At 40.6% G+C, this 19982-nt stretch overlaps 1 protein-coding gene across 2 annotated transcripts in view; it reads left to right on the top strand.

Annotated features, from left to right (window-relative positions):
* The window catches only part of COP1 (COP1 E3 ubiquitin ligase), a 163932-nt gene that overhangs the window by 114204 nt on the left and 29746 nt on the right, over positions 1–19982 (top strand). For both annotated transcript variants that reach the window (XM_063134089.1, XM_063134080.1), the window contains exons 17-18: positions 13817–13941; positions 15034–15194. In XM_063134089.1, the coding sequence (XP_062990159.1) occupies positions 13817–13941; positions 15034–15194 (286 nt within the window). The remainder of the gene's footprint in view (positions 1–13816; positions 13942–15033; positions 15195–19982) is intronic.

The raw sequence follows: 19982 nt of genomic DNA, 5'->3' as shown, positions 1-19982 counted from the left end.
AAGCCCATCAAGGAGAGAGCCAGCCTTGCTTCCCCGGGAAGAAAGTTCCAGAACACTGGAGCAGCCACCGAGAAGGCCCTCTCCCATGTTCCCACCAAGCGCACCTGTGAAGATGGTGGGACTGAAAGAAGGGCTTCTCCAGAAGATCTTAAAGCACGTGCAGGCTCATAAGGGAGAATACGGTCTTTCAAATATTTTTCAAAGAGCCTGCCCCCCCCCCATCAAATCTTGCTCTTTACCCCAGATTAAGAACAAGATGAAATCTTCATCCCTGACTAACAAAGTTATGATGCTTAAACCATGGTATTATGTTTTATCTCTCTTTGGACCTGTTCAGACAACACACTAAGCCATGGTTAGGCTGCTAACCCTTTTGTACCTAATGGTTAGTGAGTCTGTTTAAACCGTGGTTATGTAGCCACCATGGTTAGGAATGGTTCACACAACATGCTAAGTCATGGTTCAGATGACACACTAAGCCATAATGTTTAACTCAATATGCTTAACCAAAATGGCTTAGAGTGTTATCTGAACAGGCTCTGTGTTCAAATATTTGATTACTGAATAGTTGGAAGGCACTCATGTTTTGCATAGTTTTCCCATGTACTGATGTCCTTTTTTCTTTTTCCTCTATACCCGTAAACATTAGAATTTCTTATAAAACTGATAATTTTACAATTTTAACTTACACTGGTAGCTTTGATTAAAAGTTTGCCCACTCAGGACAGCAAGGTGACAGGTATTTGCCAGGAAAACTGTTTCTTCAGTGGAGGCTGGAAAGTAATCAGAATTTCCCCTCCTTTCTGAAAAGAGGGCAGTGCCTGATTATAGATTGACTTCTCCAATCAGAAGGAGCATTTCAGATCCTAGAACAGCCCTAACGTGTTATAGAGAAACAGGGTTTTAGGTTGAATTCTCTAGAGCAACGTTTTCTTTTCTTTTCTTTTCTCCAATCCTCTCTCCTGCCCCAATTTAATATGTCCTAGAAAGTAATGGGGGAGGGGGGCAAATAGTTCAAGGAGAGAGAGCTGTTGTGGTGCTTTTGGCAGGGCTACCACCTTCAAAACGTGTCTTGATTCATCACACTCAAACAAGCCTCTCCCGAGCCAAGCCTGCAAAGCAGAGCAAAGCCCAGTGGAGTTATTCCTTAGGAATAATACATTATTCCTAAGAATCATGTATTTGGCACATCAATGCAACACTTCCTTTTTCCCAGCCAGGATTTTCCTTGAGACAGGTGAGGTCATTACAGAGAGGTACTACTTCAATGGTCAACAGACAGTTTGGACTATGACACTGCATTTAAGAGGTCAAATACGCTATTCTTCTTCCCTTCTCAACTTCCCTTTTTACCTGGGCTTAACAGGTGGGGCTATGAAGGAGCTGAATCGGCAGCTGGAGTGGTCTCTCCTTTCTAGTTCTCATCTGAGTTGAGAAGGGGAATTTGCAAAGCAGTTGGAGACAGTCTTGTTGCCAGGGGAAGCTCATCTGAAGCAGGTGCTTCCTCAGAGAGCTCAGCCCTGCCTACTGATCTGGAGACATACTCCTTGGATAATTTAGAGAGTGCTCCTATGACCCTTCAACAGAGTTTGGGGGGCCAGAGGGTAAGTTGGATTCCTGGATCCAAGGTCAGAGACAATTCTCTGAACTCAGTCCCAGAGGTCCAAACTCCCCAACCCCTCGCAGCCGGTGCAGAGACAGGGGGAGTGTTAGAGTGGGAAGAGGTGGGGATGGCTTACTCCATATTTCCAGGTCTTCCCAGCCTCCTCCCCTCCTCCACCCCATGCGTTAGCTAGATGAGCGAAAACACAGAACAGGAGGAATGCGTAGGTGAAGATCTCCCCTGCGCCTCCCACTCTCCTTTGGATTGCTGTAACCCTCTGAGTTTGGAGACTTATGGCCATCCTGATAGGATTGCATCCTTAATTATTTATTTGACTTTTTCTAACCAGCACTTCCCATTCCAATAAGGAACGTTCTAGGCATCTAAGAACATTTCCACCTAAAGCCCTATGGAACAATATCTGTATTGAATGGTTAAACACCATCAAGGAGGAAAACTGAACCTCTCCCAATGACCTGATCAGCCAGACAGGATCATGCAGCAGTCCTAGGGTGTTAAAGCCAAGAAGGATAACAAGGCCAAGCCCTGGCAGCCCTTTCAGTACTTCAAGTGACCCCACAGCTCTTCCATCTCTACCCCATAAAATCTGAAATGGTAATATTCCTAATTATCAGCTAGAGAATCCACAAGGAATTCTTCAGAATTGACCATCTGACACCAGTAATTGTAGTCACAGAGGGGGTGACTGTCTGCTGCTCTTAACTACTGTTACCTGAGTCAGAGAGACAGCATCACTAAAGTATGTTCTGGAGTTTGCCATGAGACAGGTTTATTGCCTGAAAATTGAAGACATTTCAAAATGGAGATACTAAAATCGATGTTGATAGTATCAGTCATCAAACCCCAGGAATTCTTACATCCATCGCTCAGAAGCATTTCTGCACATTGCCATAACACTTGTTACCCAGAAGGTTCACAGAACACCAGATGTTTTTAGTACAGAGTGCCGCCATTTGTACTTGCCCCAGTTCCCAGAGTGTTTGTTAATGTTTTCATGACTTTGATTGCACACTTGAGATTATAGAGAATTTTCCTCTAAATATCTAGGTGACATTCTCATCCTCTCTCAATCCAGAATGCAAAGCATCTGAGCTGTGCAGAACACCTTGAAGTGCTTCTGAGACCATGTTTTTATGGTCACGGTCACACACACAAAAGAACTCTTTGGTCTCTCATTCTCTGTGCTCACGTTCCTTTCTGAAGACAGGTGGGCAAAGATTCTTGAGCTGGCAAAATGAGTCAGGTTTTCCCTGACTCATTTTGGGCTGCAGATGAGATTGAGAAGACACAGAAGGGAGTAAATGGCTGCCTTAGATGCCAGTTCAACCACACATATTCCAATTGATAGCATGTAGACTAGGGAGCAGAGGCTGAAGCAGTTCAGCTACTCAGAAGAGGTGTTAATTCCCTTTTGGTCTCTAAAACAGTCATCTGTACTTAGAGTGGTTCCCAACTTTGCATTCCCAGAAGTTGTTGGAGTATAGGCTCCACTGTCCTTGACCATTGGCTGTGCTGTGACCATAGAGAATAGGTAGGAAGGCTCTTTTGATCAGTGCATCCAAAGATGTAAGTTTCCAGAATGTAAGCGTGTGCAGTCGTAGAATTTCTACAGGAATTTCTATTGTAAGTATTGAAACCTTTCACAAAAATGAAAATGTTGCATCACCTCATTCCTGTTGGTATGTACCATTAGGCAGCTGAATTCTGCAGTATACTGGGACATGGAGTGCCTCCTACAATATAGGGCTTAGTAGTATTCCTGGATGCACAGGGAAGGGATTCATCTTGGCTCACCCAGATAGGCAAAGGTTCTTGAAGGGTGTGGCCCTTCTGAATCCATCCACACTTCACTGTTTCCCATATTGCTTAATTTTCTAAACTCATTTCACAATCTTCAAAACGTCCATCTGTCTTGACCAACTTGAATTCTCCTGCTATTCAAATCATATTAGTGATCTATTTTTCATCTAACTTTGACTTCAATAACAAATTTAAATCTTCTGCCAGTTGTCTTACTGCAAAGGTATAAAGCCCCCCACCCTAATTTATTAAGACAGCTAATACTGTCAGCTAGCTCTTCGGGTGGCCCAGTGTTATAGAACCTTGTACTATACTTTCTCAGAGTGTTTTCATCATTTCCCCACTAGGATGACTTCTATTAGCATGGCAAGTAAAAGAGAGGCATTGTTTGTACAACTTAGACCCAACTGAATTGATCTAATTAGCAAAACAAAATCAAACTGAAATGTTAAACCAATGACGATGTCAGAGTTTCTTAGAAGCGGAATCTTTTGCTTGTGTAATCAAGTGGCAACATCATGTATGGACCTTGAAAGGACAAAATAGGCATGGCCTACTTGAGAGACAGGCATCTGCAAATGCTTGTTCCATAGCCCTAGGTGGTATTGACAAAGCTGTCAAATTCAGATGAAGCAATAGCTGGGTAAGTGTGTGCTATGCAGAAATGAATGGCTCTCTTCTCCCACACAAAATTAACATCGTAGAAAGCAGCTTACATTTGTGTTCGAGATCTACAACATGTCTGCAGAGGAGCTTTATCAGTGATGAACTGCATTAATAATAATAACAAAAAACAAATAAAATATTTGCTCTTTCTAACTTAAGCTGTTTTATGGATCACATTGATTCACTCTGCCTTGTTGAGTTACATTTTGACCTCTAGGCTATTCGGAACCATCTAACATTTAGCAGGGTTCATTGATTCTCGTGCTGATTTATAGATGAAAGGCTAATCCTGTGCATTGTGAATAGTTGGTAGGGAGGAACACACTTCAAGAAGGTGTGTGTATACATCTACAATCTAACTGACTTTTTTCTCTGTTAAAATAACTAAAAGATCCCACACACATACCTCAAAAAAAAGTCAAGCATGTCAGCCTTCTCTGTGGTGGCCTGCAGCCAGAATCTGCCTGGGCAGTGGAATTATGCAGCATACTAAGTCACAAAGTGTCTCCCTTGATATAAGATTGTACGGCCATATAAGTCTAGTTAGGATCTCCAAAAATGCTGGTCAGGACTTTTACAGAATTACTGACACTTCCAACAAAGCATTCTCCAACAATAGAGAAGCCCACTCAAAGACAGCCCCTGTAAACAGACTCACCATGAGAATACTCAGCTGCTCTCCAGAATAGTCTTGGGAACACGTATGCAACAGGCATTGAACTTATTAGGAAACTGTAGGGTCTTCTCGCAGTCTCCATCAAATGTCTCTGTGATGAGTGAAGAAAGTCATGAAGGTCATCACTGGTGTTGTCCCTGTAGGAGATACCACAGTATGTATGGTCTGCAAGGACTGTATCTCTGTCTGAAAAGCTTCTCTATGGGCCTGCAGGACGCAGAGAATCTGTATGAGGGCTGAATCTGTGAAATCACTTGAAGCAACATCCATCCTACTCTTCCTTGAGACTCATTATTTGCTTAGCTCAAGCAAACCGTCAGGACTGGGCCATGGCCAGCAGTCTGAAGTTAGTCAGGAGCTGGGAATCAGATGTCAGGACTAGAGAGCACTCAGGTTCAGGGAACAAGCCAGGAGGCAGAACCAGAAACAAGCCAGGGGTCAGGACCAAAGAAATAAAACTATTAATACAAAACATGCCAGAACTCAGGTAGTCCTTCTTGCTCAAACAAAACTGTATGAAGACAAGAAGCCCTCTTATAACTCCTTCCCACCCTGGAGGAACCAGTGACCAAATTGAATGAGCAGAGTCAATCCAGAGCTGCACAGGGAAACTACACTTATGCAGCTCTATGTGGGGCCCTAGTCAGCATTTCCTAACAAATACAGCACATTACACATGAATTTAAAACAGCTTGAAATAAAAGGGTCTTCAAGGTCTATTAAAAATCCAGAAAAATAGGGATCCTAGGTACTTCTCTAGGGAGGACATTTCACAGATATTACTCCAAGTACCCATGTCAAAGTACAGATGGTTTGACTATTAAATGATCTGATTTGGGGTTCCCCCCCCCCCCCAATAAAGCAGTTAGACTGGATATTTTATACACAGGAATGTGATCTCTTGCCAAATAGGACAGGTTTCAGCCATATATATTATGATGTAATTAATGCCCATCCTTTTTGAGAGATCAGAAAGTGAATATGCCCCAACTAAGTCAGTCAGATTGGACAGTCTGGAATTACCATATTTCTTCGATTCTAAGACGCACACTAATTTCAGTACCACCAACAGAAAATAAGCTTTGATTCTAAGAAATAATAAACGCACCCGCGATTCTAAGACGCACCCTGTTTTTAGAGATGTTTATATGGGCGGAAAAGTATGTCTTAGAATCGAAGAAATACGGTATATACAGTATTCCCCAGCTGATGTTGCTTGTTTCATCTGTGTACCTTATGTTGTAATTATTGACCCTAAAAAGGAATGGGGAGGCTGCCATTCCGTAAATGCCCTAGGAGTTGCACATAAGACTGGCAGTTTTGGAGATGACACAACTTTTGTAAGATGTCCAGGTAGTCAAACTTTTTGTACTTAAAGATGAAAGTATATTGGCACGGGATCTTGGGCTATATGGTGTTTACCTCCTTAATGTGAACTAGGCTTGCACATCTCAAAGAACATGGTGCTACTGTCAAATTGGCAGTCCCATGTTGTGTTCTTCTCTGTTTTGGAATATCTAGTTCAACTTATCCCATGTGCTCATGTCATCGTAATGGATGGTTTCCCACTCCAGCTGTACATCATTGGCTGGCAGGCAAGAAAAAGGCATATTCTATCTTGACATCATTACAGGATAAGTTGTATGAGAGGGCATTAGATATGGGTCTGCCGTTATCAAAGGCAGTTTTGCGTTGTTCGTAACATGCAGTTCTACCAACACATCCTTGTTTTTGTCACATTATAACCTTTTTTTATATATGGAAAGTCATTGACCTAATCCAAAACTCAGTTTGGGTCCACAGCTAACCATGCGCAGAGCTAGAGCTAAAAACCACCTCTTCTGTCTTTGTTTGCATCTAGCTTGGAGTTGGAGGGGGTTAATGGAAGCTTGTCTCTGTGCCTTTGAGGCATATAGGTGGAGGGAGTGCCGTCAGGAAGCAGCAGCCAACATTTCCCCTCAGTTGGGTATTCTGATAGAACAGCCAAATGGGGGAAGGCACACACACTATTGGAATCACTTCCGAAAGGTACATGGAGTGCTGTAGGGTAGTGGTGTCTAATGTTCTTACCCTATCCTCCACGAATGACCATCGGGTTATTCCTGGAGGAAAGTGCGTACTGGATATTCCCTGTGACTGGTACTGCTAAAATTACTTTAGAGCTTAAATTGAGTGGCTTTTTCAGAGCCCCCGCTTTTGCAGGATGATAATGATCATGGAATCATAGAATAGCAGAGTTGGAAGGGGCCTACAAGGCCATCGAGTCCAACCCCCTGCTCAATGCAGGAATCCACCCTAAAGCATCCCTGACAGATGGCTGTCCAGCTGCCTCTTGAAGGCCTCTAGTGTGGGAGAGCCCACAACCTCCCTAGGTAACTGATTCCATTGTCGTACTGCTCTAACAGTCAGGACGTTTTTCCTGATGTCCAGCTGGAATCTGGCTTCCTTTAACTTGAGCCCATTATTCCGTGTCCTGCACTCTGGGAGGATCGAGAAGAGATCCTGGCCCTCCTCTGTGTGACAACCTTTTAAGTATTTGAAGAGTGCTCTCATGTCTCCCCTCAATCTTCTCTTCTCCAGGCTAAACATGACTAGTTCTTTCAGTCTCTCTTCATAGGGCTTTGTTTCCAGAGCCCTGATCATCCTGGTTCCCCTCCTCTGAACACACTCCAGCTTGTCTGCTGAACACGCTCCAGCTTGTCTTGATGATGATGATGATGATGGCTGCTTTTATTGTTATTTAGTTTAGCACCATGTACATTGATGGTGCTATATAAATAAATAATAATAATAATAATAATAGTTTCAAATAAAATTCTAGTTTGCTTAACATATGAACCTGGAGGTAAAGTAATCTCTCTCTTCCTGTCTATAAAGAGATAAATGACCTTCCTGATTTGCTGACTAGCAGCTCCAGTATAAAAGCAATTTGAGTTCTTAGAACTGGTTATTAGTGGATATTGTATTGGGGACTTCTCACCCTTTGAGGGATTAAACAATGCACCCACTAGTGAAACCTCTCTTAAAAATTGTTAGAGCTAAATTAATGTGTTCTTTCACCAGGGTGGATTGATTTTAAATCAAAGTGATTTAAATCTCTTGAGAAAAAAAAGAGATTGATTTAAATTAAGTTTTCCATTTTGTAATTTTGTTTCTGGAACAAGTGTGTGTGTGTGTGTGTGTGTGTGTGTGTGTGAAGATATTTAAATCAACATATTTAAACACTTTAAATATGTTGATTTGCAGCTAAATATAACCTTTATATTGTCTTACTAGGAACAGGATATTTTGTTATGCAAACCACACGCTTTTTGCCCAACAGTCTTAATCTGCTTACAGACAAAAGAAGCAGCTGTAAAATTAATGGATTTCTATACACGTATAATGATACTAACTTGCAGATGGAGGCTGCAGTCTTATATCCACTTACCTTGTATGTAAGCAACATTGAATTCAGTGAGATTTTTTCGGAAAAGGCCTGGGCTGTAGTTCTATGGACCACCTACTTAGGTAGCTGCATTGAACACAGCGGGACTTAATTTTTATTGTTATTATTATTATTATTATTATTATTATTATTATTATTTATTAATTAACAATACACTAATACAATACTTCAATAATCACAACAACACAAGAAAAGAAAAAAAACAAATAATACATAAATTGAATAACCTTACAACATTTCTAATTTAATATGTTTACATCATTGCAAAACCTAAAGTGCAACCCCCCACACCCCGGGATCTATTCCTGTTTCCAAAATCTCATTGATTCTTCTGGAGGTGGTTTTCCACTCCCCTTAGATAATACATATTCTAGGAACTGATTCCAAATTCCCTCAAAATCATTTGTTTTTGTTATCCCTTTTCTTATTTTTATATTACATGTCAATTTATCATTTATAGCAATATCCCAAATCTCTTTATACCAGTCCTCAACATGATAATCTCCTTGCACCTTCCAGTTCCTACATATGATCAACCTTGCTGCTATCAGCAAATTCGTTATCAGTTCTTTTGTTTCTTTATTACATTTTAAATCTCCATATAATGATAGCAATGCCACTGTAGGTGTCTCTTCAATCTCCATTCCCACTATATCATTTATCTCTTTAAACACCATTTTCCACAGTTTTTGAACAAATACACATTCCCACCACATATGTAAATACGTTCCTTTTTCTTTACATCCTCTCCAGCAATTTGCTGAATACAGCTTGTTTATTTTATTTAATCTCACTGGGGTTAGATACCACCTCCATAAGATCTTATAATAGTTCTCTTTTATCCTCACTGACATACTTCTCAACACTCTTTATCTCCATATTCCCTCCCAACTCTGTTGCCGAATTTGTATCTTCAAATCCGTTTCTCACACCATCTTGCCCATGTTTTCTGACTCCCCCTTCCCAACCAATATTCTGTATATTTCACTCGTTAAACCTTTTATCATTTTATTTTCTCCTTTCTCACTTTCTCTTTTTAAAATCATCTCAAATTTCGTTAATTCTCTACACCCTCCATTATCCTTTAACCATTTCTTCGTCCATTGCTCTAATTGAAAATAATTTAACCGTGTTAAATTCTTCTCCTTTAATACCTCTTCTATTTCTTCTCGAGTGTTCATCCTCCTTAACCAATTTTTTAGTTTCATTATATCCTTCTCTATTAATATTTTCCCTAATTTATCCTTTAAATTCCCTGGAAATTTTCCTAACATTATCACTGGTGTTATTGGAGAAATACTTGGAAGTAACTCCTTTTTATATACACGCCATATTTCCCAGTGATTTTTTAGAAGGGGGTTCTCTATTTCTTTCCCCCATTTTTTATTATATTCTCTAAAAAATATATTTTCCAGTTTCTACTCTTTATCCATTCCTTTTCTATCCTCTAACCAACTTAAATCTCCCACTCCTAACATACCTTCTACTATATGTCTTAATCTATTGGCTACATAATATAATTTTATATTTGGGAGTCCTAATCTCCTTTTTGTGTTAAATACCACCTTTTTTATTTATTCTCGCTTTCCTATTCCCATTGCAGTAATTATTTAGAATATTTTGCCAACTTTTTATCTCTTTTTCAGATATTCTTATTGGTAACATTCTAAACACAAAATTTACCTTTTGTAATATCTTCATTTTTACTAAAGCTATTCTTCCAAACCACGATAAATTTAATCCTCTATATTTTTCTAATTTATCTATAACTTCTTCTTTTTAATTATTTAAATTCTCCTTTTCTAAATCCTCTAAATCTTTTGTAATTTTAATTCCCAAATATTTAATCATCTCTTTAATTTTCATATTCTCCTTACTTTCCCAATCCTTCCCTTCCTTTTTAGTATAATTAAACAACATCATCTCTGATTTTGTCCAGTTTATTCTCAATCCCATAACTTCTTCAAAATCCTTCAGATGATGCTTAATTCTTTCCATTTTTTCTAATGGATTCTTAATTGTCAATAATGTATCGTCTGCAAACATATTTATTTTTATTTTTTATTATTATTGCAACCTACTCCCACTATAATATCATCTTCTCTTATCACATTTGCCAATAGTTCTATAACCAATACAAATAGGACCAGTGAGAATGGACATCCTTGTCTAGTCCCTCCGGCCAGTTGTATCTTTTCTGTAACTCCATCATTTATCACCACTGAAGCTGTGTTTTGTGAGTATAATTGTTCAATTATACCTTTAAATCTATTTCCAAACCCCATTTTTTCTATTATCCTCTTTAGTGCTTCCCAGCTCACACAATCAAACACCTTAAATATATCCAACACTATTATTCCTGCTTTTGTTCCCATCTTTTTTACCTCTTGTACCATATTTAAAACTCTTCCAACCAAATTAGGCATTTGTCTGAGGAAAGAAAGGAACCTCTCGTGCAAGCACTGAGTCATTACTGACTCTTGGAGGGACGCCAGCTTTCGCTGACGTTTCCTTGGCAGGCATTATCGCGGGGTGGTTTGCCGTTGCCTTCCCCGGCCGTTATTACCTTTCCCCCAGCTAACTGGGTACTCATTTTACCGACCTCGAGAGGATGGAAGGCTGAGTCGACCCGAGCCGGCTGCCTGAAACCAGCTTCCGCTGGGATCGAACTTAGGCCGTGGGGAGAGTTTCAGCTGCAGAAACTGCTGCTTTACCGCTCTGCGCTACCCGCCACAAAGCCACACTGATCTTCCCCAATATATTTACCTATAAAGGTATTCATTCTCCTTGCCAATATAGCTGAAAAGATTTTTGCGTCCTGATTTATTAATGAAATTGGTCTATAAGAATCTGGGACTGTTAAGTCCTTTTCCAGCTTTGGAATTAATATAATTAATGATTGTTCCCACGATGGTGGTATCTTCTCTCCTTTTATAATTCCATTATATAATTTCATTAATTTTGGTACCAACATTTTTTTAAATGTTTTATAATATTCAGATCCCAACCCATCTAACCCGGGGGATTTACCCCCTCTCAATTTCTCAATAGCTTCCTCTATTTCCTTTTGAGATATATCCTTTTCCATTAAATCTTTATCCTCTTCTATTAGACCCTTTTTTTATGTATTTATCTATATATTTCTCCATCTTCATCTTTAGTGTGTCTTTCACTTTATATAATTCTTGGTAAAATTCCAGAAATACCTTTATTTTCTCTTTCATAATACTACATGGTTTTCCTAATTTGTCCTTCACTATCCCTATCGAATTCTTTAACTTTTCCTTTTGTGTGAGTCTCGCTAGCACCTTTGAGTTTTTATTACTATTCTCGAAATATTCTCTTTTCATATAAATCAAATTCTTCTGTACTTCTTCTAAATTCTTATTTTCTAAATCTTTCTTTTTTGCTTGTAATTCTAACAATATTTATTTCTGCTTTGCAAATACTCTTTTTCCAACTTTTTTATCTCTTCCTCTAGGTTTTTCTGTATTCCCTCTTGTTGCCTCCTTAAATTACACATTTCTCTAATACAGATCCCTCTAGTCACAGCCTTCATTGTATCCCACACAACTGATGATGAACTTCCCCCATTTTCATTAATTTCCCATATTTCCGACATTTCTTTCTGCATTTTTTCTACAACCTTATCATATTTTAAAATCCTAGTGTTCATCTTCCACCTATTCGCTTCCCTATAATCTCTTTTTACTTTAAAATCAAGGCTTACCAATGCATGGTCAGTTACTTTAATTACCTCTACTTTCATATTACACACCTTTATTGCTAGTTCCTTTGAGACAAAAATATGGTCTATCCTGGAAAAAGTTTTATGAACTGGAGAATAATACGTAAAACCTGGATCCCCCTACTAATTAAACGCCACCCATCCACATAATCCTTCTCTTTTATCATTTTATTTAGAATTGTAATATTATTTCTTATCTCAAACCAGTGGGAGTTAAGACTGGGCTGCATGCATCTAGAACTTTCCAGAAGCGAAAATGATCACTGTTATTGGAAATGGAAAGTAAACGTCTATTGAAAGAGTCTAAACCTCTATAATTTGCCACATTGATACATAGTGTGTCATAATAATCAACCTGAGAAGTCAGATATTCTCATGGTTTGTTTTTTTACATTAAAAGAAGTCTTTAAATCAGTTGGTTTTACACTAATAATTCAGATTTCATTTATAAACAGGTTATTTTTAAAATGGCATTTAATATACCTGAAATTTAAAATATACTGAAATGCCACCTAATTTTAATGATTTAAATGAAATCTGATTTTAATGCTTTTTAATTGACTTTCATCCGTCTTAATATTCACCAATACGAGACAACAGTTAGTACTTGTATTCCTAATTATGGTGATGCATTTTGTTGACGCATTCCAGTGGGAACCTCCCTTGGGCAAGCCCTACTGAAATGAATATAAGGAGTGGAACAGTGTTGTAGTGCAGTTTTGTGGCTTTCATTCACTTTATTCGGGCTTCTACAGGGAAACTTTATCAGAGAATTGTCCTGTAATTTTCAGATTTGTCTGTGAAAATATGCATTCTAACGTTTCAAAAGGTAGCTGAGATAAATTCTTATACAGAGTCTGATCTCTGTACCTGTAACAAATATTCTGTGGATTCTTGCCATACTGCCTTTCCCAGCATCCTTTGTAAATTTTAAAAGGAGTTTGTGCGTGTATTGGATGAGTAGTGGTTCAAGAAACAGAAGGTGAAAGAAATGTCTTCAGCATCCCAATCTTTTGCATATTTGTTCAGAAGTAAGGCCTCTGATTGTGTAGCATGGGATTATTCACTGGATTGCAACTTTCATGGATGGACATAATTTTCCTGGATGGGAGTGAGTGAGTGGGTGCCTTTCCTTATTTTCTTCTGGTTTTGCATGATTTAGTGTTCATCCTGCTTTTAAAAAAAAGTACAGAGCCAGCCACATGATTCAGCAAAGTGAGCCAGTTTGCAGCATGTTATGGCAGTTGGAAACAACACTCTTGACCCTCTCCACTAATGCTGTCCTACTCCCTCTATGCTGGTGATCCAACCTGTAGTTGCATGAAATACTGTGGCTGTCAGGTAGATAGAGGATCTATCTACCTGATAGCTCTGGTATCTACCTGAGGTATCAGGTAGAGGTATCTACCTGATACTTCTGCTCCTGGCAAAGGGAGCAGTTTTGCCAGCAAGATCCCTGCTACACACACTGCCCGTCGTCTCTGTCCATTTGTTGCTCTATCTGCCTTTTCAGCTGAGGCTTTCCTCATCCCTTTCCCTTTCTGCCGTTTTCTGTCTATTTACATCATTTTCTCTTGTTCTTGCCTCTGGTCAGGGGGGCTGCTCCTCCTTTAATGTTTGTCTCCCCTGCCGTTTCTTCCTTCTTTCTCCCTTTTCTCTTCCCCACCCCTCGTTCTTCTGGTCTGTTTCTTTGTCTCTTTTTTTCATCCCAAACAGTTCACCCTGTTTCCGTCCATTGTGTAATGGAGAGATCATGTTAGAAATCCGCTTTCTGGCTCGTGATGTTCATGTATGGCCTTCCTAGCACTTTGGCATACGGGGCCAACTTATGACTTCACATCTGTCTTTTTTCAGGTCAACAGACAGCCAGCTAAAGCTGTGGAATGTGGGGAAGCCGCACTGTTTGCGCTCCTTTAAGGGTCACATCAACGAGAAGAATTTTGTAGGTTTGGCATCTAATGGAGACTATATTGCCTGTGGTAAGTGAAACACCTATTCAGCCAAGGGGGTTAAAATGTACTATCAGGTCCAAAGCTTTATGAGCGCCCAGCTCATGCTTGTGTGTAACAATGTATTAGAGCACCTTGGCATCCCTAGCTCCCACAGCAGCACATTGTGATTGTACCTCTCTCCACCCACCCACTCACCCAATTATAAAACTGAAGACCCCTGGCCTTAGTATGATACAACAGACAGGCCACCTATGCTCTTTGACTTGTGAAGACCATCTCTTGAGTTACGGAATAATAAAATCATACTGTTGGAACTAAATAATCTAGTGGATCCAGCCCCCTTTCCTGACATGAAATTATTTATGTTTAAAGTGTTCTTAACAATTGCCTGTACAACTGTTTTCAAAAAGTGTTGAAGAGCGGGGGTTCTACAACCCCAGATACTCTATTCTGATGACGTTGCTCTTTATATTTATGAAATTCTTCGTGTTTAATCCATATCAAATTTATTATAATGCAAAAGGACAGAGGAATAGGGTAAATTATTGTCCCTTCCCTCTTTTGCAATACTCTAAAATATTTGAAAATTGTCAGCATATCTCCCACTACTGCTCCTTTCTGGAGCTGAAAGACAACCCAAATCTTTCAGCCTGACCTCATAGGATGTCCCTTCCAGTCCTCGTTTCCAGAATTATCACCTTTGTAGCTTACTTCTGAATCCTTTGACTCCTTTCCAGCTTGTCAGCATTCTCCGTGAACTATGGTGCCTACAGCAGAGCATAGAAGACTTCATCACAATAGAGCGATGATGATATGTCTTAGAACTAATGCTTTTATTTACACATCTTAAAATTGTATTGGCCTTGAGAGCCATCACCTTGCATTGTTGTACACTGCATTTCCTGAATCTTGTGTATCTGAGATGTATTCATTATAGCAAGTTATAGGTGTGTTACACAACAGTGTTCTTACTCATACCTTCGAGGATTTTTTTGCTTTCATTGAACTGTTAGCTGTTGATGGAATGTATGGGGTTAGGCTGGGAGCTAACTGAAACACATTTTTAGGGATTCCTATACATTGCCAACCTGCCACTCCTTATTTTGCTTTTGATTGTAGGAAGTGAAAATAACTCTCTCTACCTGTACTACAAAGGCCTCTCAAAGACACTGCTAACCTTCAAATTTGACACTGTCAAAAGTGTCCTGGACAAGGACCGTAAGGAGGATGACACAAACGAATTTGTCAGTGCTGTATGCTGGAGGGCACTGCCGGATGGGGTAAATGTTTTTTTCTTATTTTCTCTTCCTGTTGTGTCTTAGAAAAATTGTTTTCCTAGTGGAGGTTTGTCAGGCCGTTTGTTTGGGTCAGCCTGAGGCCAGTGGTGAACAGCTACTGAATTGGCATAGACTATGGAAGATTTCCTTTCTGATCAGGAAGCAACCGAGGTTTGAGTTATTTCAGCAGCACGAGAGCTGCTTCCCTATGGAATGCTCAAGGAATGTGTATGGAGGAAACAAAATATTTGGTTGCATGGTGTTACTGGTGTGATATGTGATGGGGTATTACTTTTCACCAAGATGGTAAAACCTGTGTCTGGGTTTTGCCATTTCAGTCATCATGTCGGGGCTTAGCAGATTTAGCATATCAGGGAGATGGTTCTAGCTTAGTCTTCACCCTGACAGTCTAGTTTTCTATGTGAAAGGAATTGGGATTGGATTATTTCTTCATTTATTTTTGTATGGAGTATTTTATCCTGTACTAGCTGATATGCCCAGTGATGCTTGGGTCCATGAATAATGTTTATAACATTTATTTGATAAATAATACATTTCTCTGCAACTTATTCATCTTTAGGTTGCTTGATTATTTTAGTTTGGTTGAGTTAGTACATTTCTACCCAGCGTTGCTTGGGTCCCCTAGGATATATATGTCTGTGAGGTAATCATCTTAACCTTTAAAAAATTTAAATTCATTTCTTTTCACCCCCCTCTCTTACCCTCACAACAGCTCTGCAAGGTAGGCCAGTCCTAGGCCTGTGAGGTTACTTTAAAACAAATTAAATTAGTTCCCTCTCTCTCTCCTTCAACGCCTGGCCAGCCCTGCCTTGAAGTCGCGCTGTTGTTTCTAGTTATGATTTTAAAACCACACATGGCAGGTGGGAGGAGGCACTGCAAATGGATACAGCCCATTTATGTGAGTTCTTTTCTTTTATGTGGAATTGGGTTGACTGACTTTAGGAATCACAATGGCCGCCAAAGGCCAGTAAGTCTGGCCTCCCCCCAAGGCATGCTGGGAGTTCCACCCAAGGCATGCTGGGAGTTGTAGGCATAAACCCAGGTTTTTATTGAATTCTTTAAAAATACTTAAACCCCCAAAATTCATGTTTTGGGTTTTTTTCTGATCCATGTACACAAAGACTTGTCTGGGTGAACAGTATTAAGGCAGTGCCATATGTGGAAGTGGGTAAATATTTTGGGGCACACACTTTCCACTTTATAGGTAAAACTATCCATCATTTTGAAATGATACTGCCCTAGAACAGGTTTATCACCTCAATGAAGACTAAACCTGGGTCGCAGGGAAACAGCTGCTATGCCTCTACACAATATATATAAATTGGTTCATACTACTTACTAAGTTAATGGCAATTTGTGTAAATGAAATGATATAAAGTGTTTTAAAACAGACTTAATACAGTGCAATGACTGTGATTTTAAGTGTTTTGATGGTCTTGATCATTCCAATAAATGCACGTGTGAACAGCCATAATTTCAACAATACCTTCCTTCCTCCCACAGATATACCCATCCTGGAAGTAAATTAGGAAGCAATTGCCCCCCATTTATTCCTGAGTTTCTTTCTCTCTAGCAACCATCCTTTCATTGCTACTTCTCTTTTCTCCATCCTTCATTCTTGTTCCATGCTCACTTGCCAATAAAATACATCCTGGATTTAGGTCCTCCCGTGTCTCAGTGGGGAAGTAGCCCTTTAAGACCTTGAAAAGGAAAGGAGAAACTAGGCACTTGTTCCAACATTGCCCTTCCTATCTAGCCTGCTCCCTGGAAGGTTTGAGCTGAGCAAGAAGGCATGTTGTTGTTTTCTTTCCAATTGACTGATTGTTCTGTGAATTGCCTTGAGGGCTCTTGTAGACAAAGATGGGATATTTTAAAATAACAATACAAATAAATAAAATAAATTGGGTTGGACCTTGGAAAGCTGTCTCCTTTCCCTTCAGCATGTATTATGCAGTGAAGATGCTGGACAAAAAAGCTGTTCAAACCCAAGACATGCAGAGGAAATGAGGCTGCTGCCACACCCTTGCACAGTTTAGGCTGCAACTGCCTTCTTCCTTGCCTTGTCACTGGTTGTAAAGGAGATACTGGGTAGGAAATATCCTTCCCCAACCAAGAGGTATAGCCAGTAGGAAATAAAAGCTCTACCGTAGCCCCTTCCCCTAGAGCAGTGGTTCCCAAACTTTTTCAGGTCACCGCCCCTTGGTTCCACATACTCATGCTCAGCGCCCCCTACCCTACACTATAAAAATCATTATTCAGAATAGCGGTTTTCAACGACCCACTAAGGAAGATAAGAACAACAAAATTCAAAACAGTAACAATTAATTGAATATTTTATTTATTTATTTATTACATTTCTATACCGCCCAATAGCTGAAGCTCTCTGGGCGGTTCACAAAAATATTTATTCAAAATCCAAAGCACCCACCACAGGTTTGCCGAGGGAGGGAGGGAAAAGAGAGCGAACGCCTCTGTTTTGCAGCCGACGTGGCGGGGCATACCAAGCAGGGTATGTCTCTTCATTAGGGTTTTGGTGCTTTTGAAACATTTCAATTCACCGTTAAAAGGACTCTTCTTAAACGTTATTAATACATGTGTGGATTCTTCCCCTATATGGCTTGGGACCAAACTACCTTCTCCCATAAAAATGTCCCAGGGTTTTAAGACCTTCTAGAGAGGCGCTTCTTGGAAAAGGCCATCTCGAGCACCCCCCTGCCGCCCCTTTGCCTCTTAGTGCCCCCCCCTGCCACCTCCTTGCCTCTTAACGCCCCCCTATGCAATCCCAGTACCGCCCACTTTGGGAACCACTGCCCTAGAGGAACCCAAGGAAGATCCTTGGCCTGGATGCAGAACTTCCATAGGTTGGATGAAGCCCATCGGTCCAGACAATCCACATCCCTGACGAATACAGAACGAATGGTATCACAAAGGTTGCCCAGGAAGCACTTTAACCAGCTGATTTATCTTGGGGTGATGATGCTTCAGGATTGAGCTATGTTTCCTGCCAAGGCTCTAGATAGGCCAGTTTTAAGGTACCCTAGTGGGTTGTCTGCCTGGGGCAGTGACCTGATATCACATAGGATTTGGAGGTCACAAGTTTTCACACTGCAGCAGGGCATATTCTTTTAAGTTATAATAGAGAGGGAACACACAAGTCAACTACGTGTTCGTTCCCATCTTACCATACATTTCTCATTCTTGGCAGCCTTCAAGCCTCTTGCTCTTTCTGCCTTTCCCAGAACAAAACAGATTTTTAGCCAAGGGACTAGGATGATGCCAACAAAATAATAAACACAAACTACATGTGTACATAAAGCCATCATGGCTGAGCTTCTCTGTAAGAACCGTGAAGCCTGGGGATATTTAGAAGTGAGCAAGAGTACTAGCTTTGCCTCGTGCTCTTTTTGAGAATACTATTGTTATTGGGGCAGGGGGTGTTGATTGCTGTCTTACTGGTTTACCTGGCAACCTGTTAAGTTATTCTTTTTTAGTTTTCCTATGACAACCAGCATACCTTCTTTCAGCCTGTGGAGAAAAATAGACTCTAAGAAGCTTTGTTTGATTCAGGAAAAGGCTGTCCTGTTATTTCAACTCTGTTGTTGCCTCTAATTATAGCAGCCACATTCCTCTTCTGCATATTACACTAGCGACACTCCATGACTCACCCAGCAACATGTGTTACATCTTTGCCACCAAGCCACAAACATACCTATTTTTAATAATGCTTCTATTTGCCACGGAGCCCAAGAGTGATGTTCCAGCCCCATTCTCTTGAAATGCTCATTTTAAAATGCATTTCACTTGTCATTTGGAAGAAAATCCTGCACACAAACAGTGGCTTTCAAATGGAGACCACCCTCCTAAATATGGGTTGGGGGACTGGAAATGAGTCATTGGCTTGCTTACTTCCCCTTCCTCCTTTCCTCTCATGTACGTCGTTTCTTTCACTTACAAGTTTAGTGCTTACTCTCAGATCATCAGCCAAGGCCTCTCTTTCATGGAGATGAAACAGATTGGGGTGACCATATTTTGGAAACCAAAAAGGAGGAAAACATGGCCGCCCCCAAGGGTGCATGCCCACCAACATGTCCAGCCCCCAAAGGGGCATGCTCACTCAAACATGGCCTTGGTCACAAGTCTGATTTCACAGCACACAATTAACACAAACCTGCTCTACATAACATCTTAATGTTAAAATCTCTGGAATAAAGAACAAGTGAGACGTTCAATGTATCTGAAATTAACTTCACTCGTTCAGACATCAATACACACACACATTGCCAGCACACGTACGCGCATGCACACACAAACACACACACACAGAGACTCAAGATCAACCACTCCAAAACACACGCATGCACACATCCATTCACTCAAACACCCCATGCACCCTATTCACCCATACACTCTCTCTCTCACACACCCACCTCAGTCTTACCTCCTATTTGCTTCTTCTTTTCCTCCACCTGCTGCTGCTTGCTTCTTGTTGCTTCTTCTTCTTGTTTCTTGCTGCTGCTGCTGCTGCTGCTGCTGCTCCTCCTCCTCCTCCTCCTCCTCCTCGGCTGGCGATGGCGCCAGCCCAGGAGAGGGCTAGATCGGTGCTGTGGGGAGGGGAACTGAAGGACAGAATGTGTCCTCTCTTCCTCCCCCCCTCCCCCCAGACGATGCAGGCCTTTTCCTGGGCCAGGCCGATTGCGCCAGCACAGGAGAAGGGCTAGATCAGCCCGGGGGCGCAGGGACTGGAGGACACGTTCCCGGAAATCTGGGAAT

This window comes from Elgaria multicarinata, chromosome 1, assembly GCF_023053635.1.
Source record: "Elgaria multicarinata webbii isolate HBS135686 ecotype San Diego chromosome 1, rElgMul1.1.pri, whole genome shotgun sequence".
NCBI classification, from domain to species: domain Eukaryota; kingdom Metazoa; phylum Chordata; class Lepidosauria; order Squamata; family Anguidae; genus Elgaria; species Elgaria multicarinata.
This window is presented reverse-complemented; position numbering and strand designations above follow the sequence as displayed.